At 39.8% G+C, this 23,753-nt stretch overlaps 1 protein-coding gene across 1 annotated transcript in view; it reads right to left on the bottom strand.

Moving 5' to 3' along the window:
- twf2.S (twinfilin actin binding protein 2 S homeolog) overlaps positions 1-19,248 on the bottom strand; it is a 38,165-nt gene extending 18,917 nt beyond the window's left edge. The window contains 1 exon segment of the mRNA NM_001094452.1: positions 19,168-19,248. Within this exon segment, the coding sequence (NP_001087921.1) occupies positions 19,168-19,192 (25 nt within the window). The 5' untranslated portion in view covers positions 19,193-19,248.
- Positions 19,249-23,753: the final 4,505 nt, after the last annotated feature.

Below are 23,753 nucleotides of genomic sequence, written 5' to 3'. Positions count from 1 at the left end.
ATTCAAGCAATATCCCCCAGGGCTGGAACTAGGGGTAGGCAGAAGAGACACGTACCTAGGGCGCAACGCAATTGGAGTCGCCGAACAAGTACCTTTTCTTTCAGCCTACCCCTGGTCCGGACCCTTTCTCTCCCACCGGCACTCTGCAGCACGCTTGTATGTGCACTCTCTTCCCCCTCCATGAGCTCCAAGTATTGGGTGCCTGGCAAAACCGAAAAAATCATGTGACTTTTCGGATTTTCCGGCTAATTCCAGCGCAGACCACAAAAACTTCCAAATAGGATAGGGACCTCTCCCATTGACTTATATACAACCTTGGTAGGTCTCAGACTTTTACCATCCTCGGGGTATAATAAATCTTGAAAAATGTGGAGGTTTTTTTTCCCACTAAAAATTCAGATTTTAAGTTTTTGGAATTTGGACTTTGAAAATAACCCCCCAAATGTCTTTATAGGAAGAATGTGATTTTTGTAAGATTCACAATTTGAATACACAAAGGAAAGTAAAGTACAAAGGTCAACTGACTTCATACAGATGCAACAACCTGTCACTCTTACACTTTATCATCTAGCTCATGGCAATAAGAGCTATGACATTTATAGGAAAAGGCATGTTACAATATAAAGCTGCACAAATAAAATGGGATTATATGGCACACTATGGGAAAGATTCACCAGCAAGCCAAACTGGTAAGGCATGGTACTGCAAGGATCTAAACTATTAATACTATTTTTCAATTGCTATCATCTTGCAATAAATGATCTCCTAGAAACACTAGGCTAAAATGCAATACTTTCCCTTTAATTGGCCCTGACATATTGCCCTAGATGTGGAAATCTTGATTGCCTAACTCTGTTAAGCAAGTGTAACTTTATATATATATATATATATATATATATATATATTCGGGACTGTTCTGTACGAGCATAAGCATGTGATTTGTTTGTGCATGGAACATAGAGAGAAACCTTCTGTCCGAAATAGGAGTATGTGACTTAAAATATCGCATTCCCATTTCCAGATGTATTTGCCCTGTATGTATGAACGGCCATTGTACAGGAAACACAAGTGATACTGACACTAAAAAGCTATTCTTCAAAACATTAGGTCACGTTGACTGTTTGTGCCGATAGGTCTGCTTTTTTAAGTAATTGTTACTTGAAGTTCCTAAAACTGACTGTTTTGCCAACCTGACTGTCCCTTCTCAAACTGCCAGTTAGTGTTTTTGATGCTAAAGGACTACTGCTGCACAAATATAGCAGCCCCCTCGTCAAAGAACATGGGGATCAGCTATGTAATGTAAAAGCATCGGACAAATACCTTTATGGCAAAATTATAAATAGCATTAAAAGACAACCGTATGATAGATGTAAAATAGGTGTTGGTATCTCTTTAAAAGCACATTTGATTCCTTTATTGTATTTGTGCAGAAAGGGAAATGGCCACCACAAAGGCAAATTCTTTTCTTCTAATGCAGTAACAGGGTGATTTTGGGGATACACATCAGCCAAGTGGCTCCACACTTGTCCCATCTACTATCCTACATTTCTGTTTTGGAGGGTCAGCTGTACCTTGCAATTTTCCAAACATTCATTCAAGGGTCCAGTACATACCCAGATGCACTTAGTTCCGTTCTATAAGGCTGACGGAGGGGCAGGGGTGCCAACCATAACAACATTTATATGGTATGGGATCCATTATGCGGAAACCCATTATCCACAAAGCTCCAAATTATGGAAACACTTTTATCCAAATTTTTTAAAATGTTATTTCCTTCTCTGTTATAATAAAACAATAAGGTGTATTTGATCCATACAACAATATAATTAATCCTTATTGGAAGCAAAACCAGCCTATTGGGTTTATTTAATGTTTACATGGTTTTCTAGAAGACTTAATATATGAAGATACAAATTAAGGAAAGAAACGTTATCTAGAAAACCCCAGGTCCTAAGGATTCTGGATAACAGGTCCCATACTGTACAACTTATGCAAACTGCTGTGCTGAAGAAAACAGGTTGCATTTGCATGGGATCTGCATTGTGGTGGATAAAAATACAGCATAAAATGCAGATGGACTGGTAAGGCCCCATCTAGAATATGCTGTACAGTTTTGATCTCCAGAGCTCATCAGGACATTATTGTATTAGAGAGGGTCCAGAGAAGGGCAACTAAGCTGGTAAAAGGTATGGAAAATCTTAGCTATGAGGAAAGACTGGTCAAATTGGGGATGTTCAAACTGGAGAAGAGGCGCTTAAGGGGTGATATGATGACTATGTATAAATATATAAGGGGATCATATAATAATCTCTCTAATGCTTTATTTACCAGTAGGTCTTTCCAGCTGACACAAGGTCACCCATTCCGATTAGAAGAAAAGAGGTTTCCGCCTAAATATTCGGAAGGGGTTTTTACAGTGAGAGCTGTGAAGATGTGGAATTCTCTCCCTGATTCAGTTGTACAGGCTGATACATTAGGTAGCTTTAAGAAGGGGTTGGATGGCTTTTTAGCAAGTGAAGAAATACAGGGTTATGGAAGATAGCTCACAGTACAATTTGATCCAGGGATTGGTCCGACTGACATTTTGGAGTCAGGAAGGAATTTTTCCCCCCTCTGAGGCAAATTGGAGAGGCTTCAAATGGTTTTTTTTGCCTTCCTCTGGATCAACTGGCAGTTAGGCAGGTTAAAATAGAGTTAAAAGGTTGAACTTGATGGACATGTGTCTTTTTTCAACCTGACTTACTACTATGTAACTATATGCAACTGCCAGAGATTCCCAGCAGACTTGCTGACTGTAAATCTACTGTACAAATACAAAGCTAAAGAAGGTCTTTGTGATACGTAACTGACTTCCTATATCCTGATTGTAATTACATCTGAATAAATCGTACCTTTTAATTATTTATGAAATATAGATATCTGCTGGGTTTGTTTGGGTTGAACTGTATGTGCTGTACTGAAGGCAGATCAATAGTAATGTAATTATAGTAATGACTAGATGGATTGTCTGATCATTCATTCATTAGATCTTGCAGAATTGTTCAGGGAAAAACAAAGAAGCAGAGCCCCAATATGTCGCCCCAGGGATGCAAAGGCATAGCTTGGGTCTTTTCTCTCTGAATAATGAATAACTACTGCAACACAGATTGGCCTTTTATTAATGAAAATGTATTATAACAATCCAAGATGATCTATTAAAGGAGTAGTTCACCTTTAAATGAACTTTTAGTAGGATGTAGAGACAATTAGTAGTAGTAGTTGTTAATTTCAGCAACCCAGTTGCTAGGGTCCAAATTTCCTTAGCAACCATGCACTGGTTTAAATAAGAGACTGGAATATGTATGGGAGAGGACCTTAATAGAAATAGGAGTAATAGAAAATTAGCAATAGCAATATATATGTAGCCTTACTGAGCATTTGTTTTAGATGGGATCAGTAACCCCCATTTGAAAGCTGGAAAAAGTCAGTATAAGTGAGAAAATAATTCAAAAATGATAAAAAGAAAAACTGAAGACCAATTGAAAAATGACTTAAAATGAGCCATTCTATAACATACTAAAAGTTAATGTAAAGATGAACCACCCTTTATCTTTTATTTCTGTATATTACAGAATGGCCTATTCAATTGGTCTTTTCTTTATAGTTTCGCTATAACTATTTTAACTTTTTTCTGACTTTTTACAGTTTTTAGATGTGGGTCACTGACCCCACCAGCTCTGTGAGGCTACAGTTGTACTGTTATAGTTACTTATAATTATGTATCTTTCTATTCAGGCCCTCTCTTATTTCATATTCAAGTTTGTCTTTGAAGCCATTACCTGGCTGCTAGGGTTATCTAGACCCTAGCAACCAGCTGAAATTCCATCCTGGAGAGCTGTTGAACAAAATGCTAAATAAATTTAAAAATAAATAAATCAAAAACAGTTGCAAATTATCTCAGATCTACATTATACTGAAAGTAAATGCAAAGGTAAACAACTCCTTCAAGCAGAACCTGCTGCTTATAACTTCCCACGTCTCATTTATTATCGGTTAAGATTTATTTTGCGGTTGCCCAGGGACATCATATTTGATTGATAAGGAACGCACTATAACTTGTATGTCTCTGACCAGGTCTTCTCCATTCCTCTCTGCAGGATGGGACCCTACTTCCACCCACCTTACCCCATAGGAATTAAACCTGCCAATTAAAAGGGTTGTTCACCTTCAAATATCTAGTTGTTTTCAGATAGATCACCAGAAATAACATCTTTTTCCAATTACTTTTTATTTTCAATGTGTCACAGTTTTCTAATATTGAAGTGTAACGTGTCATTTTTCCCCTTCTAAAGAAGCTCTGGGAGAGGGGGTCGCCGACACTGTAAACTGTTCTAAATTTATATATTTAGGTGATACATTTCTTATCTTTATCTGAAAACAACTGAACTTAAAGTTTTGGAAGGTGAACAACCCCTTTAAGGAGTTTTTGCTTTGCTATTTCCCTTTAAAGGAGAACTAAACCCTTAAAATGAATGCGGCCACAAATGCAATAAGTTCAGTATATAAAATATGGCACCAGCCTAAAGTTTCAGCTTGTAAATAGCAGCAATGATCCAGGACTTCAAACTTGTCACAGGGGGTCACCATCTTGGGAAATGTTTGTGACACTCACATGCTTACTGAGCCTTATAGTGTGACATTTCTATTCTATGTGTACTGTATATTGTGAGTGGGTCCCTAAGCTCAGTAAGTGACAGCGGCACAGAGCATGTGCAGTGAATCAGCAGAAAAGAAGATGGGGAGCTACTGGGGCATCTTTGGAGACACAGATCTTTACTGCTAAAGGGCTGTGGTTGCCTTGGGCTGGTACAGAAACCCAAATGTACAACATTTCTAGCTACTTCTTTAGTTAAGCTTTACTTCTCCTTTAAGAAATGGCTGATGATTTCCTTCCAGCTGACCTCCAGACTAATATTAGCTCCTTGGGCAAAGAAGCGAGTGACTTGCACAATGCAGCACAAATGACATTCCAGCTCCTTACTGTCACAGAAGAGGAATCCTAGTCTCTTAAGGTTTGCAAGTCTGTACCAATAGCAATCCATTAGGATTCAGAGCTAAACCCAAAGAGATTGCCAGAGTTCGCTAAAGTGAAATTCCGCCACTCTCCATTCATTTCTAAGGGATTTTTAAAAGAGTATTTATCAGTGGGTGAAAGGTTTCCCTTTGATAAATATGCCTTTCAAAAACCCGTAGAAATGAATAGAGAGTGGCGGAATTTAACCCTAGCAGACTCTGGCTATCTCGAACTTCACTCTGATAAATATGCCCCACTGACTTTGAAAGACAGCTTGCTGAAGTGAAAGTCTGGTTTTAATATTATAAAACTGCTAACATCTCGAGAAAATTAATGTTATCAGATGAGCACCCTTTACATTCATTTTCTATCAGGGTTTAGATCTCTTTAAGATCTTTATCCAGAACAATAATATACACATGATTCAGTGTTACAATATAATGGGTGACTAAACGGTAGGATTTGATCAACCAGCTCCACAAACTGCTGGATCAAATTAATGGCTTCATTCTTTTCAAAGCTAAATGATAACCTCATAGAGCCACCTTAAAGGGGAACTATCGTGAAAATGAAAATTTAATATACTCATCATACTGAAATACGAAACTTTGCAAATACAATCAATTAAATATTCTGCATGGTTTCTGAAATAATCAAGGTTATGTTTACTATCCCTCTCTCAGCACCTGTTTCTCTTCATTCTCTTTTCATGCAGGAGTTGGGTGTCAGATATTCATTGACAGTTAGATTCAATATATCTTATAGGGGAGGCTTCCTTTCCTAGCAGATGAATTAGATCTCACTCAAATAACTGATTCCAGTACAAACAAAATAACTGCCATTTGCACAAATTCTGCATGTAGAGAGACATAATGTCTGGTGATTTTAATAGAGTGAGCTCTAATACATCTTCTATGCAAAAGGAACCCCCTATAAGATATTTTGGATCTAACTGTCAATGATTATCTGATACCCAACTGCTGCATGAAGAGAGAATGAAGAGAAACAGATGTTGAGAGAGCGATTGTGAAGATGAACTTATTATTATTTCAGAAACAGTACAGAATTTTTAATTGATTATATTTAGAAAGTCTCTTATTTCATTATGCTGCAGCTTATATTAAATTTTAATTTTCGCAATAGTTCCCCTTTGAGGGGTGGGGGTGGGGGTCATTTGACATAAAATCCTAATATGAGCCAGTTTTACAAGAAATGGTTGACAAGGCACATCTAATACACATTTGTGAAGTTGCCAGGAGGAGATGTACTTGACACAACTTTGGTCTATGTTAAAATTGATGCTTTGGAGATTGCACTTCGATGTGAATCAGCCACAATTACACTGATAATTTTCTAAGTTCAGTTGAAATAATGTCCAGCTTGAGAGTGACGTGTGCCCAATGCGTCTGCTGTATCTGGACTGCGCCCATTGACTTGGAACTAGGGGGTAGCTTCAGGATTCCCACAGCGGGCAGCATTAACTCTCAGTTAGGAACAGGAGGAGGGCAGCAGCACAACTATATGGACGTGCAAGGAGCGCATGTTGATGCAAATACCTATTAATAAATGTGATTTTCTTGTGAGCAAATTTGCAGACTTGTAACCACAATGTGGTAAATAAATAGCCCTTTTTGGCTTACTGAGTGCGTGTGGGCACTATGCACTGCTTTCAGACCAAAAGGCAATGCACATATGCTGACAAAGATGTAATAATTAGTACCAGCTAAAAATAAGAGACTGGTACTTTAGCCTCCTTTTTATTCAAGACATAGAAGAATTAAAGGGGTGGTTCATCTATAAGTTAACGTTTAGTATGTTATGAAATGGCTGATTCTAAGCAACTTTTCAATTTGTCTTAATTTTTGTATTTTTTTTTTTTTATAGTTTTTTAATTATTTGCCTGATTCTTTTCAGCTTTCAAATGGGGGTCACTGGCCCTATGTAAAAACAAATTCTTTGTAAGGATTCAAATGTATTGTTATTGCTACTTATTACTCGTCTTTCTATATAGGCCTCTCCTATTCATATTCCAGTCTCTTATTCAAATCAATGCATGGTTGCTAGGGGAATTGGGACCCTAGGAAATGGACTGCTGAAACAGCAAACTGGAGAGCAGCTGAATAAAAAGCTAAATAACCCAAACCCCACAAATAATAAAAGATGAAAACCGATTGCAAATTGTCTTAGAATATCATTCTCTACATGAGGGGTGTCCAACCTGCGACAATAAAATAAATCAAAAGTTAGTGTTTGTGTTTGTGTGTATTTTGAGTGTGGCCCCAGAACATATTTTTTCTTCCAATGTGGCACAGGGAAGCCAAAAGTTTGGACACCCCTGCTCTACATCATACTAAAAGTTAAATGAAAGGTGAACAACCCCTTTAACTTAGAACTAAAAAGAAATCATATCTGGAGCCATGTCGTCATGGATCAAGTGATTTGATATCAATTTTCCTGAAATGTCCTGCTGGTCCATTCCTGCAGTAACAGTGCCCTCTAGATTCATTATGTTTTACTTGGAGCTGTCTGTGCCACATGTTAATTGCTGGGAGCCCGTGAATGATCTGTACTAGCAGTTTGATACCTGAAGTCTATCAGTAATGTACTGTATGCTAGTAGTGCACTGGTTGAGGTGTTGGGAGTTATTTATGCCATTATATTAGCTGGTGCCCTTGTTATCTATGCTAGCAAAAGCACTAAGTCTACTGTTATCTATTAGTTATCTATAATAAAAGTGCCTTATTGTATATATCTGAGTTGACTGCTAGTGGTACTCCTGAGCTATCTGCACTAGCACAGTACTGACATATATATATATATATATTATATATATATATATATATATATATATATATATATATATATATATATATATATATATATATATATATATATGCTGTGCTAAGCAACCGCACTCTGTACACCGGAGTATATATATATATATATATATATATACACATATACCTTCCCACAGCTAGAATGTAAATCGCTAGTGGGATGGCCCTCGGATCTCTTAATTTTTCCGAAGTCGCATCACAAGGAAACTTCGGGCAACTTTAGAAAGCCGAATCGATCCGAGTGCCATCACGCCGCCAAGCGTGATTTATATCCTAGCCAGCGGGAAGGCATTTAGGGGAGATTAGTTGCCCGAAGAAGAGGTGATTCGCCACTGGGCGACTAAACTCCCCAAGTAGCCAAGTCTGCCACCACCCTTATGCTACCAGGTTTCCCTGGGGTTCTCTCATGCTACCTGGTTTCCCGGGTTCTCTCATGCTACCTGGTTTCCCGGGTTCTCTCATGCTACCTGGTTTCCCGAGGTTCTCTCATGCTACCTGGTTTCCCGGGGTTCTCTCATGCTACCTGGTTTCCCGGGGTTCTCTCATGCTACCTGGTTTCCCGAGGTTCTCTCATGCTACCTGGTTTCCCGGGGTTCTCTCATGCTACCTGGTTTCCCGGGGTTCTCTCATGCTACCTGGTTTCCAGAGGTTCTCTCATGCTACCTGGTTTCCCGGGGTTCTCTCATGCTACCTGGTTTCCCGGGGTTCTCTCATGCTACCTGGTTTCCCGGGGTTCTCTCATGCTACCTGGTTTCCCGAGGTTCTCTCATGCTACCTGGTTTCCCGAGGTTCTCTCAGGCTACCTGGTTTCCCGAGGTTCTCTCATGCTACCTGGTTTCCCGAGGTTCTCTCATGCTACCTGGTTTCCCGAGGTTCTCTCAGGCTACCTGGTTTCCCGAGGTTCTCTCATGCTACCTGGTTTCCCGAGGTTCTCTCATGCTACCTGGTTTCCCGGGGTTCTCTCATGCTACCTAGTTTCCCGGGGTTCTCTCATGCTACCTGGTTTCCCGGGGTTCTCTCATGCTACCTGGTTTCCCGGGGTTCTCTCATGCTACCTGGTTTCCCGGGGTTCTCTCATGTTACCTGGTTTCCCGGGGTTCTCTCATGCTACCTGGTTTCCCGGGGTTCTCTCATGTTACCTGGTTTCCCGGGGTTCTCTCATGCTACCTGGTTTCCCGGGGGTTCTCTCATGCTACCTGGGGGTTCTCTCATGCTACCTGGTTACCCGGGGTTCTCTCATGCTACCTGGTTTCCCGGGGTTCTCTCATGCTACCTGGTTTCCCGGGGTTCTCTCATGCTACCTGGTTTCCCAGGGTTATCTTATGTTACCATTATTCTACCTGGCACCCCTGGGTTGTTTTATTTGTTGTCGCTAGGATATCTTTGCTGGCCTTGTGCTACATGGTGCCCTTAAAAGGGGTTGTTCACCTTCCAGCACTTTTTCAGTTCAGTTGGTTTCAGATTGTTCACCAGAAACAAAGACTTTTTCCAATTACTTTCTATTTGTGACCCTTTTTCTAAAATTGATGTGTAAAGTTTCATTTTTCACCTTCTAAAGCAGCTCTGGGAGGGGGGAGGGGTCACCGACTCTTTAACTGTTCTAAATTGATACATTTACTTAATAAATTTGTTATCTTTGTCCCTGCTGAGCATAATCCCTGAGTTTTATTAAAGGGCACCTGTTGGGTAAAAATGTTATCCCCAACCAAAGGTGCGGGCTAATAAAGCCCTCATTGATAAAATTTTTACCCAACAGGTGCCCTTTAAAGCCAACTGTTAGAATTGATACAATAGTTGCTAATACTGCAGAGATGCTGCTGAGAAATGTATCAACTAAATGTTGCAAAATTGTAATCGTTTAGAGTCTGCACCTGAATTACTGAGCTGACAGACTCAAGAGACGGTAACGGTAAAAAATGGAAAGTAATTGAAAAAAGGCTTTATTCCTGGGGAGCAATCTTAAAACAATTGAACTGAAAAAAGGTTTGGAAGGTGAACAACCCCTTTGCAGTGTGTTGCCTGGAGCCTCTACGCTTGATCACACCATTGATAATATTCTATTTAGTACAAAAATTTGATCTTTTAGAATCCTTGGGACCAGGGGCTTTCCAGATAACAGATCTTTTCATAGTTTTAATCTTCATATTTTAAAGTCTACGAAAACAATAATTTAAACATAAAATTAATCAAATAGACTGGATTTGCCTCTAAAAATGGCTAATTATAGATAATATAATTTTATAACAATTTTAATTATTTGTCTATGGCAGACAGCCTTTCTGTAATTCAGGGCTTTCTGGATAATTGGTTTCTGGATAATGGATCCCATACCACAGATTATCTAATGCGGCCCTAGGCCGGCTGCCTCCTGCGCACCCTACCCCCGACGTGTGTGCACACTATCACCAACGCACTCACACTCCTACATTATGGAGTATATTGTCCCAAGCCTGTATTTATACCCCTATATTATTGAGTATATCGTCCCAAGCCTGCAATCACACCCCTACATTATGGAGTATATTGTCCCAAGCCTGCAATCACACCCCCTAGTTACTGTAGCATATTTTCCTAAACCTGTATTCACACCCCTACATTATTGGGTATATTGTCCCAAGCATGCAATCAAACCCCTACTTACTGCAACATATTTTCCTAAACCATTATTCACACCCCTACATTATGGAGTATATTGTCCCAAGCATGCAATCACACTCCTACATTATTGGGTATATTGTCCCAAGCCTGTATTTACACCCCTACATTATGGAGTATATTGTCCCAAGCCTGCAATCACACTCCTACATTATTGGGTATATTGTCCCAAGCCTGAATTCACACCCCTTGTGACTATTTAAAACCGGAAATGGCACCCCCAAATTTCTGCAGCATACTGTCACAAGCCTGCAATAGCACCCCCTACATTATGCAGCATATTGTCCCAAGCCTGCAATCAAACCTCCTTCAATCTAAAGTGTATTTTAAAATGTAAATGAGCAGGGCGCCCTTTACTCCCCCTCTATACCTGCAATCACATACCTACATTCTACAGCATACTGTCCCAAGCCTGCACCCACACCCCAACATTCAGCAGCATATTGTCCCAAGCCTGCAATCGCACCGCTACATTATGGAGTATATTGTCCCAAGCCTGCAATCACATACCTACATTATGAAGTATATTGTCCCAAGCCTGCAATAGCACCGCTACATTATGGAGTATATTGTCCCAAGTCTGCAACCACACCCCCTTCGCACCCCAACATTATGGAATATATTGCCCCAAGTCTGCAATCACACCCCTACATTCTACAGTGAACTGAACTAAGTATGAACTCACATCCCCTTGTGACGGTTTAAACCCTGAAATTGGCACCCCCAAAATTCTGCAGCATAGTGTCCCAAGCCTGCAGTAACACCCCCTACATTCTGCAGCATATTGTCCCAAGCCTGCAATCACCCCCCCACACACACACAATCTAAAGCAGTGATCCCCAACCAGTAGCTCGTGAGCAACATGTTGCTCTCCAACCCCTTGGATGTTGCTCTCAGTGTCCTCAAAGCAGGGGCTTATTTTTGAATTCCAGGCTTGGAAGCATGTTTTAATTGCATAAAAATGAAGTATAGTGCCAAGTAGAGCCTCTGGTAGGCTGCCAGTCAATATAGGGCCTATCAAATAGCCAATCACAGCCCTCATTTGGCACCCTAAGGGACCTTTTCATGTTTGTGTTGCTCCCCAACTCTTTTTACATTTGAATGTGGCTCATGGGTAAAAAAGGTTGGGGATCCCTGATCTAAAGTGTATTTAAGAATGCTAATGAGCAGGGCACCCTTTACTCCCCCTCTATATTAGTATTTCTTTACATATAAATCTGTGTTTTATGTTTATACAATAATCTCACAGTATAGCACTGCAGACAAATTGATGCTTTAACAACACTAAATAATAATACAGGGAATAATTAACAGTTTATTTTAGAAAAAATATATGTAAGTGGCTCATATAATGCTGCAGTGCCTTTTAGATATGCGACTTCCAATATTTTTAAATTCTGAATGAGGGCTTGTACAATAACCATCCATCACACACACTGTAGTTAAAGTTATACTAAAGAGCTTTGCCATCATGCTTTATTTAATTCGGATCGATTATGTATTTTATGGTGTGCCACATTGAAGCTCAGTGTGGGAAATTAATGCGGCTCGTCTGGCCACTAAGGCATTAAGCCTGAATGTAGCTCTCTTTATAAAACAAGTACATTGTTCTGAATGAAAAAAAGCTGATAAATGGCAATTTTCAGAAGGTACATGGCATTGAACAGATCAGGAACTGCTGCCAGGCCCAGACTGGCAATCTGTGAGCTCTGGCAAATGCCAGAGGGGCTGCTATAAGGTGCCATAGAAAGGGGGTATTTAGTGGGCTGGTGGGGGCTGTTTGGGCCTCTGTGTGGGCTGATTGGGCCTCTGTGTACCTGAAATGCCAGGGCCAATTTTATTCTCAGTCCGGACCTGACTGCTGCTATGAAGAACTGGCAAAATCGCTGGATGAGAATGAGGAGGAGGGGTCTGAAATACTATATTCTATAGAGGAGAATCATGGAGGAGTATGGAGGTCCAGTTCTTTATACCTCAGAAAGGAAAATGGCAATGGGGGAGATGTTTTGACATGAGGTTCATTCAAACAGTGTTCATGGGAGAGGCAAAGAGCCGCAATGGTGCAGTGGAAGTATTTGTGGCAGGCCTGTAAAAGTCAGAAATATGTTGTATTTCCATAGAGACTAATTCTAGTGTAGATTCTATAACGAAGCATTTGCATGGTTTCTAGTTGTTCGACTTCTAATGACCAGAGTGGAATATCACAGGTATCACATCTATATCCTTGACCCAAATAATTTCTTCATCGAGTGTGCAGATCGTGCACATACAACTATATAGCATATATTATAGTATAGAATAATAATGATGCATCATGTACAAAACGGGTTCAGTTGGTTTCAGGTTTATAAAGACTTTTTCCAATAACTTTCTATTTTCTATGTGTGACTGTTACTGTAATATTGAAGTGTAAAGTTGCATTTTTCACCTTCTAAAGCAGCTCTGGGGAGGGGGGTCGCCGACTCTTTAACTGTTCTAAATTGATAAATTTAGTTGATACATTTGTTATCTTTGTCCCTGCTAAACAGAATCCCTGAGTTTCATTAAAGGCAGCTGTTAGAATTGATACAATAGTTGCTAATATTCCACAGATACTGCTGAGAAATGTATCAACTAATTGTATGAAACTGTAATAGTTCAGAATCTGCTCCTGAATCAACGGCTGAAACACTAGAAACACAAACTTTAAGGGGCATATTTATCAAAATCCAAGTATTTCAATAAAAAAAATTTCGACCAAACTAGAATCCACAATTGGACCTTATTTATTATTAGGCCCAAAATGTATGATGTGTATATAATAAGTTGATTGTGGGATTCAATTCATGCACTTAAGCTTTCCTTTCTTCCTTGTTTTTTTTAGTTTAATTTTACCTGTTTCTTTTATTTTTACTAGTAAATGAGGAGACAACATATTTTGCATTACTACATAAGTAATATAATGATGTAAACAGACATGTTGTACAACTGTTTAATATGCTGAACCAGGACAATAATAAAAACATTTTGAGTGGAAAAAAAGCACAATTTCATCGGATTGGGGACAAATGTGATAAAATAAGATTTTTTTTCCCCAATTGCTTGATATTTTCGGGGCTTTTTCCCAAAAAGTCTGAAATAGTTGGATTTTTGGGCTAATTCCAGTGCAGACCACTGAAACTTCCAAATAGGATAGGGACCTCTCCCATTGTCATATAAACAACCTTGGCAGGTCTGAAAAGCTGGATTTTTGGATTTGGACATTTTCCATCATCGGGGTTTAATAAATCTCGAAAAAAAGATAGTTTTTTTTTCACCTTAAAATTCGGATTTTATAGTTAAAAAAAATCAAAAAAAAAATCGATGTTTTTGGCATTTGGACTTTAATAAATAAACCCCTAAAGTTTAAAGTTACATTTTTAGAAAACGGTAAAATATAAAAGATGGAAAGCAATTGAAAAAAGTCTTTGTTAATAGTGAACAATCTGAAAACAACTGAACTAAAAAAGTGTTTGGAAGGTGAACAATCCCTTTAAATATATGAAGCACCACAGTGCTGTTCGACCCATAAAACGCCATGTTAAAGTGGATCAGTCACCTACACATAAAAAGCTGCATAATGAAAGTCCTTTGCAAATTAAATATGAAACCCCAAAATTTTTTTCCATTAAAACATCCATACCTGTTATAAAGGTGTTTAAATGTCTAAACTGTCAATCAAATATTACCTGCCCCGCCTCTATGCCCGCGGCATAGAGGAGGGGCAGTCAATTACTTTCACTTTCCATTCAGCACTTCCTACATGTCACTGCTCTCCTCACATTCCCCCTTCCCTCCTCAGGCTCTATAATTGTGTAGGGCACTGCACATGGACATTAGGTCCCCCATTCTGGTTCATACACAAGATTTTGGGGTGATACAGAATTTCCCTTAATAACCGTGTCCACAAAATGACTGCTGCCTGCTTGCTGTGATTGTATAATTCCAAGACCGAAGGAAACAAAATTTAAATAATAAATACAGTGTAAGTCAAATTTATTTTGCTCAAACTAACATGATAGAAAAGAATTTGAAATTATTTCTTAGGGTGACAGGTCCCCTTTAAAAGGATAAAGGATGAACTTAATGGACATGTGTATTTTTTCAATCTAACTTACTATGTTACCACTGCCTGCAACATTATCAACACATGGACTTTATGACAACCTGCTCCTACTTGTTTTCATTTGCTGTTGAACAGAATCGTGTAAAGCTAGTTTAATTTGTTCCTTGCATGTCTTCATTTGATTTTGTATTCGACATTTGACACAATACATGATCAGGGACAAGGCATTCCTTATGTGGAACTCCTTGCCTTCCAGTAAGAACTCTGCATTACTTTGCAGGCTGGGCAAACCATGCATACTATAAAAATAGGGCTGTGAATTTTACTGAAGGGACATACATAGAATTAAGAAATGACACAGCCATGTGCATTCATCTATCCTTTGAATGCTCACTGAACATGTGCAGGAATCATTATCATCTCAGATTTCAAAGAAAAGACATACATTTAAAGGGATACCCTCGCCTAAATAAAATGTCTGCTTTGCAAACATGTAACAAAAACATATGCAGATTTGCATTTTTAGAGATGTGTATTAAAGGATCAGTAACATCAATTTTTAAAATAAAATAAAAAATTGTTAGTATAGAACAAAAAAAAATACAAGGACAAATTAAACTTTTAAATCGCTGAGTCTTTATTAAGAAATAACTTACCCAAACTCCGCTCGCGCTCCTCTTCAGAAAAGGTGATCCGGCGATCCATCATGCAGCACTCGATTTCTCCTCCCTGGCTTTCAGAGGAGCGCAAGCGGAGTTTCGGTAAGTTATTTCTTAATAAAGACTTAGCGATTTAAAAGTTTAATTTGTCCTTGTTTAAAATTGATGTTACTGGTCATTTATTCACATTATGTTGGCAACATTGATAGTCAGCTTCATGATCAAATCTGTTGGCGTACTGTCAGCTGGACAATAAACATAAGAAACATCTTACTAAAGGGCATGTGCTTATAGTTCTCGCTCTCAATGCAAATCCTTTAGGAGGAGATACATTATTACCAAACAGTCTGATTTTGAACATAACTGTAATCTGAAGCTGGTCATAGGTGCAAAGATATAATCATACGAATCGAAGTTTCGTACAATTTTCTGACCATGTGTGGATCGTCCTGACATTTTTCATACCATGTCAATTAGTCGTTTTGTTGATCGGACAGGTTAAACAATTTCTGTCAGCAAATGATAATATCTCTGCATGTATTGCCTAGCTGACGGTATCAATGGGCGACTGTCACTAGAATTTGTCAGACATAACTGTCGTACGATTGCTGTCATGGGCAGAACATCGTCTGATTTGTTCTTTTACTACTTTATTTAATCTGAATTTTAGTAACAGGCCGGAAGATTGCAACGTGCGATCATTCTTCAGATACAAGGGTAAAAATCTGCACATCTGTGGCCAGCCGAAGAGCAAAACCTATATTACTATATAAAAACCTATAATACTATAAAACAGGGGTGCCCAAAAGGTAGATCGGGATCTACCAGTAGACCTTTAGCTGGTGATCAGTAGATCTCAAGACACTGTTAGCAAAAAAAAAAAACCTATATTTCTAATGTAACCTTACATAATAAAAATCTGAATGAAAAGCATGAAACAGGAGGATGATTCACCCTCCTGTTTAATGTTTTTCATTCAGATTTTTATTATGTTAAGGTTACATAAGAAAGAGGTTTAATATGCAATACGTAATATTTAAGTAATATTTTCCATGGAACAGAATGCTAACAATGCTTTTTTGGATGTAGATCATAATAGGACAACATCACTAAAAGCAGACCCCGCACTAGTAAAGTATGAGCTCTCCTGCTATAAATAGTACTTAGTCAAAGAACTATAACTCCCTTACCCATGTTTGTCTTAGTGCTCTCTGCAGAGAGCCTTGCCGGCCACGGCGCTGGCTGAGTGCGCGCATTGGTGCTTGTGCACGCATTATCGCTCACACATGCAGTAGCGCTCGTGCACGCATGCACAAAAACGGAGTGTGCGCATGTTCAGGAGCGAAATAGACGAAGAGAAAGCAGCGACAGTCAGGGAGAGAGGGGACTGGACATGGGGTAGGCGACAGAGGAGGTACGTGCCTGGCGCACCCCCGCTACCCCTAGTTCCGGCCCTGGCTCTCTGCTATGTAATGTCACACACAGAAACGATTCTGGAACTTCAGGGCAGTCGTATGAATGTTGAATGCTTCAATGCTGCACAAGCAGATAGAGTGTTAGACAGAGACCACACTGCCATAAGTGAGAATCCTTTAGATCTTGCTTAGCCAGCACAATTCTGAAGGATTCCTAAGCAGGCAGAAAGTCACACCGCAAAGTGAAATGGGACAAAACACTATATATGTGAAAATAGAAAGATAGAGACAAGAGTGACTAAAGGGACAATTATGGAGCACTATAAATACAGATACATAAAAATAAAAGATAGGGAAAGCATTAAAGCCAAGATAAGCCATGGAGGAAGTGAAACAAAAATACAAGGTTGAAAGTAAAATAAGAGGAAACTGAAAGCTGGGGACAGACACAGAGAAGGAGCCAAAAGAGCCATGTCTGTGAATGTCATAGGAACTTAGATTACAAGCACCTCTGGGGCAGGGAACTGATGTGATTGATGTATAATATCTTTAAAGAAACATACTTGTAACATGTTGGTGCTTTATAAAAGAATATTGATATTTATAATACTGACATGAAAATAAGGGATACAGGACTGCAGTGTGGAGTAGTAGAACTTTGGGCACCATTACATCAACAGCCGGCCTTTTATTTCTATAGGGCACATAATATTGGCATTTGTCTTCTAATTTCAAATGGGGGGGCCCATCTAAAAACAAATGCCCTGTAAGGCTACACATTTATTGTTATTGCTACTTTTTATCACTCGTCTTTCTATTCAAGTCCTCTCCTATTCACATTCCAGTCTCTAATTCAAATCAGTGCATGGTTGCTATTGTAATTTGGACCCTAGCAACCAGATTGCTGAAATTGGAAACTGGAGAGCTGCTGAATAAAAAATGAAATAACTTAAAAGACACAAATAATAAAAAATTAAAACCAGTAACATAACTAGCTGGGGGAAAGCTGCCACGATGGAAGAAATACAGGGTGCGGATCTGGGTCGGTTGGGCCCACAAGAGCTAGGGCCCACCAGGTTTTTTCCCCGGTGTCCCGCCGGCCGAGTCCAACCCTGGAGTTATAATCTACATAAAAGGTGCCAAGTTTGATGACAGTGAATACCCACTGAAGTGCCATGTTTCTGGTGTGCAGTGCATCTGCAGCAGCTGGTAGAGATGCCCAGCCTGAAGAAGAGGAATCTATACCACAACCTGCACCATGATCTCATTTTTAGGGATGCACCGAATCCAGGATTCGGTTTGGGATTTGGCGAGGATTTGGCCATCTGCCCGGCTGAACTGAATCCAAATTTGCATATGCAAATTAGGATTTGCGTATGCAAAATAGGGGTGGGGAGGGAAATCATGTGACTTTTTGTCACAAAACAAGGAAGTAAAAAATACAGAGTATAAGGAATGGCCAGGAGGCAGCTTAACTGCTCAAAGTGTTTATTGTAGGCACAACATGTTTCAAACCTTTCGGTTCTTTCGAAAGGTTTTAAACATGTTGTGCCTACAATAAACACTTTGAGTAGTTAAGCTGCCTCCTGGCCATTCCTTATACTCTGTAAACCTCAATTGAATACCGTACCCTGGGCGGAGTTACAATAAGGAATAGGCAATAATTACCAGCTGTTGTTAAGTGCCAGTCCAATCTGTGTATCGTAAGGAAGTAAAAAAAGTTTTCCCCCTTCCCACCCCTAATTTGCATATGCAAATTAGGATTCGGTATTCGGCCGAATCTTTCGCGATCGATTCGGATCCAAAAATAGTGGATTCAGTGCATCCTTAGATTCTGTATTATTTGGGCATCTTTATCAAATTTTGGTTTGTAAGCTGGAGTCCCCCTTTAACTGTAATTGCTACAGAAAGCTGCAGGCTAATACTCTCTGCACTGCTGGTTCTGACACATGAAACTGCAGCAAAGCATAATTAGATCTGGGGGAGAACGGCAGAGTTTGACGCCTCTGTGCCAGAGAACAGAGATACAACAGTCCAAATAAATTTAAAGCCATTAATGGATGTAAAATGGATAGTTGCTGAGATTTACTTTCTCTTTCATTATGTGATAAAAGCAGATTATGGGTGGCGTTCTCCTGTAATGTCCCAGCGAGATGCATTTTGTTCCCACAAATTAATGGGAGAAGCAAAATCCATTGTTTTCCTCTGGTCCTTTTCCATTATGAGTGCCTAGAATAGAGTGTGTGGCATTTAGTGGTGGAGCAGCAGTCACATACACAGAGGGATAGAGAGACACACAAGCAGCAGGTATATATGAGCAGCACTGTAGCCTCAGGGCACTAGCAGAGAACAGTCACACACAGCGAATACTCCCACCCAGTGACACCCACATTCACCCAGTGACACCCACAGTACTCGTGTCAGTGAACTGGCGTCTGTAGGAACAAAGTGAAAAGGTAATTACCGTGGATTCCGGTTTGATGAGCCATGGTTCGGGGTGCGGCTCGCGGGCCTACGTAGGGGGCGTGCGTCAATCTTAAGGGCGTGGTCAGTGCTATTTAATAAAAGCCAGTTCTTCCTTTCGTGGGCATAGCAAATATCGATTTCCGCTCTCTGTGAGGGGTGGAGCGTATGCTCTGAACTTGACTCAACGTTGTGCAAGAACTGAAGGAGACCGAGTGCTGAGAATAGGGGGTTGCTGTCCCCACAGAAACAGTGAAGACACTCTAAACTGCGCTGCAATATGTATTAGGTAGGATGCTCCTGCAGCAGAGTCAACTGGGATGGATAGTTCTCATGTGACCTGGGGGTAATGCTGTGATTGGTTAGAACTCATAGGGGCGGGAAAATATCAGCCTTTAAAGGAACAGTAACACCAAAAAAATTAAGTGTTTTGAATTCATGAAAATATCATGTATTGTTGCCCTGCACTGGTAAAACCGATCTGTTTGCTTCAGAAACACTACTATAGTTCATATAAACTAGCTGATGTGGAGCAATGGCGGAAATTGAAAAATGGCTATATGGCACAGGTTAAATAGTGGATAACAGATAACACCATTATGTTCTACAGAGCTTATCTGTTATCTGCTGTGTAACCTGAGCCTTTTATACTTTGAATGGCTGCCCCTATGGCTACACAGCAGCTTATTTAAATAAACAATAGTAGTGTTTCTGAAGCAAACACACCAGTTTTACCAGTGCAGGGCAACACTGCATTATATTTTCATTACTTTAAAACACTTTTTTTGACGTTACTGTTCCTTTAATAGCTATGGTACTAGGGGTGTAACTACAGAGGAAGCAGACCCTGTGGCTGCAGGGGCCAGGCCCTGACTGGCAATCTGGGGGTTCTGGCAAATTCCAGAGAGGCTGCTGTAGGTTGCCACATAGACAGTCACTATTGGGAGCTGTTTCGGCCACGCCAGGGCCTATTTTTATGTCCAGACCTGGCGGGGGGGGGAGGTATAGTGGCCCCATGAGGCCCATATAATGGGCAAGTTCAAGATATATTGGTAAAATAGGGCAACCTCTGGATATGTTGAGGGTCCTAAAATTAATTTGCAAGTAAATATGAAGAGCTGGCAAAAACCAGACTGCACTCCTTGGATTAATGTAGTTAAAAATTATTTATTTAGGCAAAAAACATAACACCTGTTAATATTTTTTTCGTAAATAAATACTTTTTAACTACATTAATCCAAGGAGTGTGGTCTGGTATGTGATATATTTACTTGTATATCATTTGCCTCACGAGCTAAAGGTCTGGGGCTTAAAGGACAAGCAAAGTTAAACTAAAAGGAGCTAGAAATGTCGTTCATTATGTTTTTGGCTTCTGTACCAGTCCAAGGCAACCTCAGCCCTTTAGGGTAGGACTCCCCTTAGCCTAGTCCTACCCTTAGCAGAAAAGATCTGTGTCTCCAAATATGCCCCAGTAGCTCCCCATCTTATTTTCTGCTGATTTGCTTAGCTCCTCAATAGCCGCTCAGAGCCCACTGAGCATGTGAGTGTCACAGACATTTTCCAAGATGGTGACCCCCTGTGACAAGTTTGAAGTCCTGGATCATTGCTGCTATTGACAAGCTGAAACTTTAGGCTGGTGCAGTAAGTTCAGTATATAAAATATGGCATTTTAAGCCCTATTAATTTTCAGGGTTTAGTTCTCCTTTGAGCACCTGGACCCTTTTTTTAGTAAGTTAACCCCCATCTTTACTATCCTCAACATGGAATTCTTCTCTTTAAGCAATTTGTCTAAAATGAATTTGCTGGGGTGCCCAGTAACATCTAGTTACTATACTGTATGGTACCAATGGTTTTGCAAGACCAGTTGGTTTATTCCTAAGGCAGGGGAAGATAGATGTAGGATAGAGGAAACTGGGCCCACTATGGGGCATTGCAAATACAATTTATGTTCAAATAATTCTTAGTTATGTTCTATGTATAGTGTCTGGCATGCAGTGCTTTATCTGTGGCCTAAAACAGAGGTGTGGCCACTAATTCACCTGGATGTAAAGGAGTCCTGGTTAGCGCCTGAGCTTGAATCCTATTGGTTGTATTTGCACCATTCTAAGTACCCCCACTATACTACTGAAAGTAACTTTCCCTATCTGAAACACAGAGCAGTGACTGATGGAGCGGAGTGTTTCGGACACAAGGTCAGCCTATCGTGGACTTTGTGCTGTTGTTGTGCAGTTTCAGCAGCAGCCAACAAAATGCCATGTACTAGGGGCATAAAACATACAGGCAAATGGGACTCCGATGTAGCTGATGGGGGTTATTTTAAACAATGGACATTTTTCATATATAACTGGGTAATACGTTGGTTATTAATAAGCAGGGCTGCTATTAGATATCACAGTGCCCTATACAACAACATTTTACAGACCCCACACCACAGTAAAACGACCACACAGACATCAGCTCTAAAAGCGTTGAACCCCCCCCCCCCCACACGTTATAAATTGCCATTGATGATCAGGCCCCCCCCTATAAGTAAAAAACAAAACCGGTGGCACCAGGGCGCCCCATAAGGTTTTTTTTTATTTTTTAAAACATTGGCACCAGGGACCCCCATAAAAGTTTTTAAAAAATCATTGGTGGTCAGAGCCTCCCATAAGTTAAAAAAAAAGGTTGGCGAAAGGGCTCCCTTAAAGTAAAAAAACAAAACATTGGGGCCCCAGAGAATATATAAAAAAAAAAAAAAACACATTGAGGTCTCAGGACTTCAACTTTGGCTCCTTTTGTGACTTTGGGTCTTTTCACGGCTTCAGGACTTCAAGTTCGTCTCTTTTTGTGACTTTGGTTCGTTTCGCGGCTTTAGGATTTCAAGTTTGGCTCTTTTTGTGACTTCGGGTCTTTTTGCAGTTTTGGACTTCAGAAGGCAGCACAGCTTTGGCGCTGCCAAGGGGCCCCAGCTATTTGTAAAAATGCAGCACAGCCAGGCCCCCCTTTAGGCCTGGTACAGGAGTACCCCCTGTGAATAAGGCTTAAAGTAAACCCCCTAAATACCGTTTTTTTAGGTAATACACACAACATAATTCTAACAGCAAAGTACTGCAGCATTGTGGGCATCGTTTCTGCACAAGCATTTAGTCAAAGTCTCAAACTTGACTTGATGTAGCTCAAGCTGTTTGAATCCGCTTCTTTCTTATTAAGTGGCTATAAATCCAGGGACAGAGGACAGGGTTTGTGAGAGCCTAACTGCTATTTTGAATGAACCCTTTTAGGTGAACATCATTTGTGGCTGGGGTTTTCTTGTCCTTTATAGGGGAACTATGTAAACTTTAGCTCATGGAAAAAAAAAAACTTTCTGAATATAATCAAGACTTTATAATAATGTTTCAAACATAATAAAATTACCCTACCCTATCCCCCGACTAGCAGTGCCTCTCTATATGCAGTTGAAGTTTGATTTCAGAGGACCATTTAGTCAAACACATTACTGGTCAGTGCTCCCTTTGTTTAGACCAGTAATTCCCAACCAGTGAATTATAAGCAACATGGCCTTAAATCATGTGCTTATTTTTCAATTCCTGGCTTGGAGGCAAGTTTTGGCTTAATAAAAAGCAGCTGTACTGCCAAACAGAACCTCCTTTACATTGCCAGTCCAAATAGGGGCTACCAAATAACCAATCACAACCCTTATTTGGCACTGCGGGAACTTTTTTTTCATGCTTATGTTGCTCCCCAACTCTTTATAATGGATTGTGGCTCCAGTGCAAAAAAAAAAGGTTGGGGACCCCTGGTCAAGACAATGCATTAGACGCAATGCTGCAAGTAGAGACAGACTGCGGAGAGGAGAAAGTAATTTGATTTCAGAAAAGGTACATAGTATTGTGATTTCACCTTTCCTTCTCCTTTATCGACTTTAGATATGAAAACCTTTCCCTTGGTTTGCTTTATCACCCAGGTGTCAAGTGCCCATCACCCATCTATTGAAAAGGCAAACTTTCTACAACAAAAGTATTCAAGCAGCACGTTTCTCAAAAAAAGGTAGTCAGTAATTGTTTTTGATTTTTATTTATGTAAAAAACATAATTTACAAGAAACAGCTGCTTACCTCCCCAGAAATGGTTTAATCTATTTCGTATTTACACGCATAACACTGAATGTATCAATATGTATATGTCATAGTGAGAAATCCTTTCGGCTTTGGAATATCTTTATTCTGAATTATTGAATACTGCAAGGTTTTTTGACATGAGGAAGCAGATATTAATATTTGTTTTTCTCAAAAAGGTTCCACTGTGTGCTTAAAAAGAAACAAGCATATTCTGAAGTGTAAACTCTTTTGTTCTAATGCTTCCTGGAAACAAACGAAGAGGCCTTACAGGGCAAAACATACCCGGTTTCCAAAAAGGATAAATACATTTTACTTTAAGTTGATAGTAACGTTTGGGGCCCTAGATAAAACATACCTGTAATGCATGTTTTTATTTTTTGCCATAATCTTTTAACCCAGCGGAGGATATCAAGAGAACAAAATTATTTATGGCCCCTAGATGATGATGTTCTTTTAATTTATGGAAGGTGCTTCAGCTAAAACAAACT

This window comes from Xenopus laevis, chromosome 4S, assembly GCF_017654675.1.
Source record: "Xenopus laevis strain J_2021 chromosome 4S, Xenopus_laevis_v10.1, whole genome shotgun sequence".
Classification (NCBI taxonomy): domain Eukaryota; kingdom Metazoa; phylum Chordata; class Amphibia; order Anura; family Pipidae; genus Xenopus; species Xenopus laevis.
This window is presented reverse-complemented; position numbering and strand designations above follow the sequence as displayed.